The sequence below is a fragment of the Herpailurus yagouaroundi genome, unplaced genomic scaffold (genome assembly GCF_014898765.1).
Source record: "Herpailurus yagouaroundi ecotype Mexico unplaced genomic scaffold, PumYag 141, whole genome shotgun sequence".
NCBI lineage: Eukaryota > Metazoa > Chordata > Mammalia > Carnivora > Felidae > Herpailurus > Herpailurus yagouaroundi.
This window is the reverse complement of record NW_024412396.1, coordinates 51,799,891-51,810,473: the sequence shown is the minus strand read 5'-3', so window position 1 is coordinate 51,810,473 and position 10,583 is coordinate 51,799,891. Positions and strand designations below refer to the sequence as shown.

Here is a 10,583-nt window from a genome sequence, read left to right as displayed (position 1 = left end):
AGAGAGAGGGAGACACAGAATCGGAAACAGGCTCCAGGCTCTGAGCCATCAGCCCAGAGCCCGATACGGGGCTCGAACTCACGGACCATGAGATCGTGACCTGGCTGAAGTCGGACGCTTAACCAACTGCGCCACCCAGGCGCCCCCTAAATAAAAAGATTTTTAAAAAGAATGAAAACAACAACAATCTTGCTTCCAAATCAGAGCACTAAGTACATGCTAGGCACCATGCTAAGCACTCGTGTGGTCCTCATAATCTTCGTAGAAGGAGGTACTGTCACTGCCCCCATTGACAGAGGCCACACAGACACCCGGAGGCCTGGGCTCCCAAACCACACACTCTCCTACCATTCTACTGGCTCATGTGCTGAGCCAGGGCATGGCTTCCTCCTCTGGGCCATCCCACCACTGGGACCACAGGCTCATCTTCATATGTTGCCTGGAGTAGGGAAAGGAAGAGCATTCACCTCTCTCCACTCCCTCCTCTCGCCTACCCAGAGTGCTAGATCACGTCATTACGATCCTTAACACCCTTTGTGACTCCCCAGGACCTCCGGGGTCCTGCCGGAGGTCTTCACTACCTGCGCCCACCCTATTCCTCCACTATTTCTCCCTGGAAACCCTGCCAAACTTCACCATTCCCTTCCCCTTCCTTGCAGTGCCATCGCTCTCCCCCCCCCCCCCAACTCCTCTACCCCGCAGATCCCTACTCATCCTGTTGGGGAAGCCCACCCACAGCAGATGCCAGCACTTCCTCCTTGCTGCTCTCTGGGATCTCCCCCACCCCCCTCCTGCTGCTGCGGGGTGGCGGCAAGGATTTAGCTGTGTACCCGACTGCAACACTAGGTGGGGAGCTCCTTAAAGAAGGGAAATATGTGTGGTCCCCTCTGAACCCACATACCCAGCTCATAGGAGGGACTACAAAAATGATGGGCGCTGTTGAAAAAGCACAATTCCACCCGTACCTGTAAGACCCTATGGCAATCAAGAAGAAGAAAACGGGGTACAGTCCCCACCCCACTGGCCAGCTTTCTTTCCCTGAGATCAACAGGGCAGGAGGTGGGAGACAGAAGCGTCACTTTTCTCATAGCTCTTTGAAGTAGAAGCAGTTGGCTCCTGCTGTCCCCTGCTGGCCTGATCCCTTGAGGTCTGGGAGTGGCAGGGAGAGGGGACGGCGGAAGTGGGAAGAAGCTGTGCCCACGCCCCACGGGGGCAGAAGAAGTAAGTCCCACAGATTTCACACCACTGTTCTCTGGGACCGCTCAGCTCTGTGGGGTGCAGATGGCCCAAGAAGACACATGGTAATCACTTGTCCAGGCAGGGGCTACCACCAGGGCCTTAGCACGTGCCTGCGCCCCACTGTGTGCTCCCAACCCCCACCTTAGGAGACAAGGCAGAGGACTGGACCGGACGCCCTGGAAGGGTGCTTGGTGCTCAGCGACATTGTAATTCTTCAGTCAACAGGTCCATTTCAAGGCAGTGAGACCTCACCGGGACATACCTGCCCTCAGTGGGCAGCCCCGACAAAGCCCGTGTCCCTCGCACTGCAGCCATGAGAGCTCAACCTCACCTCGTTGACATCAATCTTGTTCTTCTCCATGTAGTCTCTGTCATTGACCTGGCCGCCATCCACAAACTCCATCAGAAGGACCCGCTTGGTGGACAGCTCCCAGTAAATGCGGGGGACCTGAAATGGGAAAGAGCAGGTCAGAAGGGCTGGCGGGCCGGAAGCTAGGGGCCAGGACCACAGAAAGGTACAGTGAGCCAGGCAAGGGCAGATGCTCCTGCCAGGAACAGGAGACGAAGCCTGAGTGGGACCTGAGCAGTAACAGGTGGGGAAAGCGAGGGTCGGGCCAAGATAGGAGGGCAGGCCAGGCTGCCTCCTCTGCCAGCAAGGCCTCTGGTCCTTCCGTTAGAGACCCCCTCCTGCTTGGGGACCACAGAAGGGCTTCCCCACCCTCCTCAGTGCCTCCAGACACAATTAAGAGCCAAAAGTAAAACTGGGACTTAGGGGAAAAGGTGTGGAACCCCCCATACCTGAGCCAGAGTTGGCATTAAAAGCTATTTCCCTCTCTCACTAGGCCAATTGCAAGCTCCTCACATGAATCTCATCCCTTTGCCTCAGCTTCTACACCTGTGCAATGGATATATTATATGTGTATGTTTATGAATGAGTTAACCAAAGAACAAATTTTTTTACTGGATGATAAATTTTTCAGTAAGGAAGTCCTGAGTTTTCTCATGCCTGTTCCTACAGGTCTTCTGTGGCAGACAATGCTGGATCCTAACCCAGTACCTATTCCCAATCCTCCTCTTCCCCAGAGACAGGAAAAACGAAATATTTTCCCTGCTTGCTTTGCAATCAGTATGGCCACAGGACACCGTTCTGGCTTATGAGTGGAGGTCTGCTAGAAGCTCTGGGAAGGTTTTTATTTTCTTCATAAAAAGGGATGTTTGTAAATGGTGTAGCTCTTCTTACCCTTCTGTCCTACTTTGAAAGTGAATGCGATACCTGGAGCTGCAGCAGCTATCTTGCAACCATGAGGAAAACTCCAAGAAAATCAGAGATGCCTGCCCTGATACGGTCAAACCACTAACACAATATCAGCAGGCAACTGCTGTAAGCCTTCTTGCCATGTGAGGAAAATAAATCTTTTTTGTTTGTTTACAATACTCTAAATTGGGCTATTGGTTACCTGTAGACAAATGCATTCCTAATTGATATGCTCTCCACTCCCTCGGACTCTAAGAACACCCAATAGCCAAAAAAAAAGAACAGATTTCACCAGGATTAGGCAGGAGGTCAGACCGCACCAATGGCTGCTGGGCTGCCACATGAGTGAGTGACAGCCAAGAGTGCCACCAATGCCAGGACGAAGGAATTACTGGGATATTTAGCATGTCACGTTTCCCCAACAACTTGATGGGCTTGTTTCCACATTCAAATAAAGAAACTAGGGCAGTTAATTCAAGGGTTCTGGGGAATAAGGACTTCCCTCATCTCGACCCCCCAAAACTCATCTGGCAGCAAGACCCCAGTGCTCAAGTCAAGAAACCTGTTTCCCTTCCTACTTCTGCTAACTCTGCCATGTCTTAGTCCAGCCACTTAACCTCCAATGCCTCAGTTTTCCTCCTTACAAAGGACTGTTCCTGCCCCATTGCAAGGAGCTCTGAGGATAACTGGGGCTGCCCATACCAGTAAAACACCCTGGGCTTCCTGGAACGAGGGTCCCAACTGAAGTCAAGGTGTCATTTGGGTTTGCTACTTTCCTACGGTTTGGGCCATTTGAAAATCTGGGCTAGAGAAATCTGTGACTCTCTAGGACTGTGAACTGAAATTTCAGTCCTGCTTGGCACTTCTCAAAAGCTACCTTTAAAAATATGAGTGCAGGGGCGCCTGGGTGGCGCAGTCGGTTGGGCGTCCGACTTCAGCCAGGTCACGATCTCGCGGTCCGATCTCGCGGTCCGTGGGTTCCAGCCCCGCGTCGGGCTCTGGGCTGATGGCTCGGAGCCTGGAGCCTGTTTCCGATTCTGTGTCTCCCTCTCTCTCTGCCCCTCGCCCGTTCATGCTCTGTCTCTCTCTGTCCCAAAAGTGAATGAACGTTGAAAAAAAAAAAATTAAAAAAAATTAAAAAAAATTAAAAAAAAAAAATATGAGTGCAAGTTTGCTGTCCTTGACCACCATGGCTTCCAAAGGGAAGGGACACATTTTGGGGTTAAGTTCTTCCCCGGGTTTGTTTGGAAACCTAAGCTTGGCAGTGGGCACCAGGGGCTCCAGGGACATGAGGTCGAATCCCCCATCTGGGTCTGCCTGGGGCAACATGGAAAACAGCTTGAAAGAGCCACAGATGGGATGAGAAAAACCCAAAGACTGGAGACTCTGGCCTTGTTAATAGGGCAGTGGGAGGCTGCACTCCCCGCGCCTCCACCTTTCTCCCCGGTCTCCCCCCAGATGCAGCCATCCCTGTCTGACAATATGATGGCCCTCTGCGGCACCTGCTTAGATCTCAGATGACAGAATACCAAACCGGGAGGTAGAGAGCTTTGCCATGAGAGTTCAGGGAGGATGGCAACTGCCCCCCCGATGGCGACACCACAGAAAGGACTTCAAAAGGCAGATCTGCTCCCTGCACAGTTAGGAGAAACTTGGCTGGACAGTGGGACGTAAGGTAGACAACTTGCTCCTAAGTTACCCTGTGGGCAGGAGGGTTTGAAGTGCAAGGTGAAATTCCCTTCACCCCAAAACCAGTGTTTCATCCCCATGCCTTACTCTTCTCCTCCCGTCACAGTAGGGAAAGATGAAAGAGAATAATTTTAAAGAGGCAATGAAAAGAACCCACCACCTCCTCCAAACAAAACTGAACCTAGGGAGGTTCATGGCCAGCGAGGCCCAAGGGTCACACCCTGGCCATCAGGACTCTAGATCCAAAGTCTATCTCCTTGATAAGGATCACAGGCCCCACTCCCGTGGGCTCCACATACCCCCATGCTGGGGCCAGTCCTGATCCAAAGAAGGAAGGCACAGATTATGGAAAATTCCAGCTCAAGACCTTGGGCCTCAACCTCATAATCTGGCCCTGCCCTCACGCTTCTATTTTGTTCCTGCGCTTTGGTGAACACAACTGTGAAGCAGGCCCCAGTTTGCCTGGGCCAGTGCCCATCACCTGAGGGAGCCCAGGGAAGCAGAGCACAGACCCGGAGTCAGATCGTCAGGCTGGAGCCCTGGTTCTGCCACCTCCAAGCTATGTGACTGCGGGTACATTGCATGACCTCTCCGAGTGCCAGCTTTCTACCTGAAAAAAAGGCGATGACATTGAAGCAACAACCCCAACTTCCCACTAGCATGTGTGGAGTCCTGGCACTAGACACAGCAGCACACACTTAGCACCTGCTAGACAAGCATCAGCTGCCATATGACAGTCGTACAGAGTATCACAGGTGGTTCTGATACACAACCAGGGCTAAGAGCTAATACTACAGACAGTTCAGCACAATAAATTATTGTGCCCCATGAATTATCATGAAGGCAGAATAGCACAGTGATTTAACATGCAGGCCCTGGGGCCAGGTTGCCTCCATCCAGAACCTGCCTCTGCTCCTTACGGGAAGCTGTGTAAAACCTCAGGCAAATGGTTTCATCTCTCTGGGCCTTAATCTCCACACCATTGACATGGGGCTAATCATGGCATTTCCCTCATATGGCTAGATAAGGATTAAAGAGCAAATACGAGGCGCCTGAGTGGCTCAGTAGGTTAAGCTCTGACTTCAGTTCAGGTCACAGTCTCATGGTTCGTGAGTTCAAGCCCCACATCGGGCTCTGTGCAGACAGCAGCCTGAAGCCAGCTTCAGATTCTGTGCCTCCCTCTTCTCTCTGCCCCTCCCTGTCCCTCTCTGTCTCTCTCAAAATAAACAAACATTAAAAAGTAAATAGGGGCGCCTGGGTGACTCAGTCGGTTGAGCATCTGACTTCAGCTCAGGTCATGATCTCACAGTTCATGAGTTCAAGCCCCACGTCAGGCTCTGTGCTGACAGCTCAGAGCCTGGAGCCTGCTTCGGATTCTGTGTCTCCCTCTTTCTCTCTGCCGCTCCCCCACTCGTGCTCTGTATCTCTCTCAAAAATAAACATTTTTTTAAAAAGTAAATATACACAAAGCACTTTTAAAAAGGTGTCTAACATTGCATAGACATGTGAAAATTATTAACTCACACTAATTATCACATATCAGTGGTTCTTAATCTTTATTTGTGGGAAATTATTCTCCAAAAGCATACACATCCCTCAAGATCTGCCCACAACTTCTGGAGAGTCGCAGGATCCTAACCTTGCACTAAGGAACCCTGGAGTGGCCCTGCTCTGGAGACGACCACTTTACCTACCCTGCCGTGACATGTGCAGGCGCACTCTCATGTCTTCCGGCCTCAAACCCCATGGCTATAAGCCTTCTCCCTCCTACCTTGTCCCCAGCTGTCCCCTGGGTTAGTCACAAACCTCGCCGCATGCTCTGTCCCCTCCCCATAACACACACACACTCTGACTACAAATCCACAAATGCCCTGGTCTTGACCGTTCAGCCTGGCTGCCCTCTCGCCCTCTCCCAGTCTCCCTGACACCACATTTGCATTCAGAGCTCATCTGAGGCTCCGAGATTTATGGCGTGGGGCTGAGGTTATTAAGCCCCACTGGAAGATGCCTCACACACTGAGAGGTAAACTCTTCACTGAGGCTTAATTACGCACAGATGTTGTGATGGGGTGCCAGTGTGCAAAAGCAATCTATCTCCAGTTTTAAGAGCTGAACTGGGTTCACAGTGCAAAATTCGCTTCCCACTTGTTATGTGTTTAAGCAAAATTAATTACTCAGGAGCCCTAGTAGCACCATTGTCTTAGGAACAGTGTGTGGGTTTTAGAAGCAGCAGGTCGAATCGTTACATTAATTATTTACCCATTTGGCATCCTCATTTCAAAAATTTGTGTTATTATTATTATTACATGTCTTGGTCTGGCAGGCGCTAGTTGGCCTCAGCCAGAGGACGATCTGCTGTTTCCATGGGAACGGTGAAGGAGATGGTTCTGTTTGTCAGGTTCATAGTTCTGGTGCTGAGGAGCACCCCTGCCGGGTAAGAGGCAACAGAATGTCCTCAGGCGAGCACCAGAGATGAAATCAGAAAATCTAGGTTGTAGCCCTAGCCCCTCTACTCTAAGACTGCCATCTGTAAAAGGGGATGATAGCTGCTGGCAGGATTCAATGTCATGGTACCTGCAAAGTGTTCAGGGCAGCAGAAGAAACATTTAGTAAGGACTGCCTATCCCTCTGTACAATCAACACTTCTTGGAACCCCGCTCTGAGCTCCTTTATCCTGAGTAGAATTAAGTACTTGCTCTCGGGCATCCACAGAAACACAGCAAAGTCTCTGCCACAGTATGTACCTACGTGCATGGCACAGACCTGCACTGTGGCAACAGTGTGTTTGTCCCCGCTAGATGGGAAGTTTGCTCAGGTAGAAGCCAAACCCTCTTCTACTCATCCAGGTACCCCTAGCTCCTAGCAGAGCAACAAGCTCAGGAAATGTGAGATAAAGGAATGAAGGAACGGGATATGCAAGTAGAAGCAAACATAGTTTAGACTCCACAGCACTATGCTAATTAGTCTCACTCCTTGTCTAAGAGAGCCAAGTTTTTATTTTATTGGTGGCTTGAACTTCAAGGCTGGGGCAGGATTACTAGATCTAGTCTGCACATCTGGATTTACAGGCACAAGAGGGTCTGTACACGCAGATTCACAAGGAAAAGCCAGTCAAGTGTCCAGCAGGCATTTAGACAGACCTGGCTCTCAACTCACTCAGAGTCAAACTTTGCCAATGGCTACATCTTTCACCAAAATCAGTGTCAAGACACTACATTGACCCACAGTTGCAGCTTCCCTCCCATGAGCTGAGCTTCAGGATTCTCAGGTGGCTAGTAGAAACACACCCTCAGTCTCCCCATCTCTGTTAATTACCTCCATTTTTTCGGATGTCTTCAGAAGCCACGAACACTTTAGTCCAGAGCAAAAGACCTTCCCATTCAATGCACTGAAACACCCTCCTCCCCAAGAAGAGCATTGCTTGACTGTTTGCTCTGGAACAAGCACCTGGAGCTCCTAAAGGCTCTGTGGCCTCCCTTCCCACATGCTCCAGGCTTCCTGAGTGAAGAGAGAAGGGCCTGATCTCTTCAAAGAGTTGAAAGCCAAGCTCTCTATACAGACTACCAGAGGGGCCCAGCCCCTGCACCATGAAGAGGAGCCCCTGGGTAAACGGGTCCACACCCCACCACAGACCTAATGTGTTCTAAGAACAGTGGCGGTGACGTGCATCTCTCTCATCCCAACCCCCATGGAGCCCGTGGGGACCATCAGGCCAGTCCTCAAAGGCCAGCGCCAGTGGCAACCTCCTCGGCAGAGCCTTCCCTACCCTACCCTACTCCCTACCATGGGAGTCCCCTCTCCCAAATCTCTAGAACACTTACCAGTGGACCTCGTACAGAGCTGCTACTTCGTATCACTCGATATCATTTCCCTCAGGAGGAGTCTTCTATCACCATATAGGCAGTTCTACAGTAGTTGAAAACACAAACTTTTTCCGATGTGACTGATCTACCAGGGGTCAGTTTGATCCTAATCCAAATTTTGCACTTGCTTCTATGGGCTGTCATCCACAGGAAGCACTGTATGACCTCAGGAAACTGCTTCAGCTGAACTGCACGACATGGGCACACACAACACACACAGACGCACACCTAAACGTTGCCACGTGCATACACCTGCCATCATCACTTTCCATCCAGTTTCAGACGACCCTCCGTCCACACCTCAGAACAACACTCCAACAACTCCTCTGATGCCCAGTTTCACAAGCAGATGTCAAGGTAGAGGCCCGTGTTCTGCTGCCTTACGTACTTCTCAGCCATTTAATGTGTGCAAAAACTACACCACTTTTTCACTAAGGTTCCCACCTTCTTTTATTTTCTGGGTCACCGGTGACATTTCTTAAAATGTGCATTTTCTCTTTTGCGAATTGTCTCTTTTGTTATTTTTTTTTTTACTGACGTGTAATTAACATACAACGTTCTATTAGTTTCAGGTGGGTGATTCAACAATTCTATACATTACTCAGTGCTCATCACAATAAGTGTACTCTTAATCCCATTTATCAATTTCACCCATCCCCCCACCCGCGTCCCCCCCCTTTGGCAACCACCAGTTTGTTCTCTGTATTTCAGCCTGTTTTGTCTTCTTTTGTTCATCTGTTTTGTTTCTTAAATTCCACATGAGTGAAATCATACGTGGTCTTTCTCTGATTTATTTCACTTAGCACTACATACTCTAGTCCATCCAAGTTGATGCAAATGGAAAGATCTCGTTCTTTTTTGTGGCTGAATAATATTCCATTATATATATTGGAATATGTATAATATATAATATATACTGAAATATATGTAATATATATACTAGAATATATATAATGGCACATATATATTTCAGTATATAGTATATATATTATGTGTTATATTATATATATTATTATATATATACATAATATATATTGTGGAATGTATATAATATATATAATGGATTATATATTATATAATGGTATATGTATAATATTATACATTATATAATATCATTATATATAATAGTATATATTCCATCATATATAATATATACATTATGTATACATAATATATATTGTGGAATATATATATAATATATACAATGGAATATTATAGATGTGTGTGTGTATATATATCATTTGGTAATATTATATACTGACTATATATATATGTAAGTACTGTACATATACATATATCACATCTTTATCCATTCATCTGTGGATGGACATTTGGGCTGCTTCCACATCTTCGCTTTTGTAAATAATGCCGCAATAAACACATTTCAAATTTAGTGGGCTTTTTCTTTGGGTAAATACCCAGGAGTGGAATTAATAGATCACATGTTAGTTCTGTTTTTAGTTTTTTGAGGAACTTCCAAAAGTGTTTGCCACAGTGGCTGCACCAATTTACATCCCCACTAAAGGTGCACGAGGGTTCCTTTTTCTCCACATCTTCACCAACACTTGTTATTTCTTGTCTTTTTGATTCTAGCCATTCTGACTGGTACATGGTGATACCTCAGTGTGGCTTTGGTTTGCATTTCCCTGATGACGAGTGATGCAGAACACCTTTTCATGTGGCTGTTGGCACTGGGGTAAGCCTAGCCCTATTTTCCCCCCAAGAAGCCCTGTGGTTTCTGTTGTGTGATTTTTGCATCCTGTGGAGATTTCTAGGAAAACATACGTTGTATTATAACAGAACTGACTATGTTAAGTGAGGTAATATACATATAATGGTAGGAACAGCGCCAGAGCTCAGCTGCGTTAGCCACCACCATCAGCAGCAGCAGCAGCATCCCATGCTTCACGGAGGCAGAGACCCAGCTTACAGGCCCTTGGGTAGCACTCAATGTCTCAGAATTGCCAATCATTCAATAAACATCTGTTTGACTGACAGGCCAACGATCACATTTGGCATTTCTTTGTAATGCTACCTTCAAGAGCTTTAAGGAGCAACACTAGGGACAAATCATCCATCCTCGGAAAGAAGACTCAGGAAGGGGGCATCCCCACTCATGTCCTGCAGGGGGAATGTTCAGGGCAGGGACGGGCCTTCCCTGTGCTCTCTCACCAGACCACCTTGCCTCCACTGCCCTGCCCCTCCCACCTTTAAGAAGTCAATGTGCTTGAGCATTTGGGCCACTCTCTCAGCATTCCTCCCTTCGTTGAGGAAATCCAGCTCCAAAGGCAGGTTCTTCTTGGCCTCGTCCACCAGCCACATGAATTCAAACTCTGGAAACAGCTGCTTCACAGCCAGGACGAGCACCTGAAATGCACCAAACACCCCGTCAGTCAGCCCACGGCACCCACCACAGAAGCTCGGGTCCCTGCCCTCCCGCCTGGGTCCAGGCAGAAACAGCTCCCCAGGCCTCCTCTGAAGTAAGGCCTCCCTGCTCCTCAGGGGCCCATCTCTGTAGTTCAAATCCAAGAGGATAA

The 10,583-nt window shown here is 48.6% G+C and overlaps 1 protein-coding gene across 3 annotated transcripts in view; it reads right to left on the bottom strand.

Annotated features, from left to right (window-relative positions):
* Positions 1 to 10,583, bottom strand: part of ADCK1 (aarF domain containing kinase 1) — a 125,741-nt gene that overhangs the window by 25,297 nt on the left and 89,861 nt on the right. For all 3 annotated transcript variants that reach the window (XM_040477862.1, XM_040477863.1, XM_040477864.1), the window contains 2 exons: positions 10,255 to 10,413; positions 1,571 to 1,687 (listed from right to left, as the gene is read on the bottom strand). In XM_040477862.1, coding sequence (XP_040333796.1) covers positions 1,571 to 1,687; positions 10,255 to 10,413 — 276 coding nt within the window. The remainder of the gene's footprint in view (positions 1 to 1,570; positions 1,688 to 10,254; positions 10,414 to 10,583) is intronic.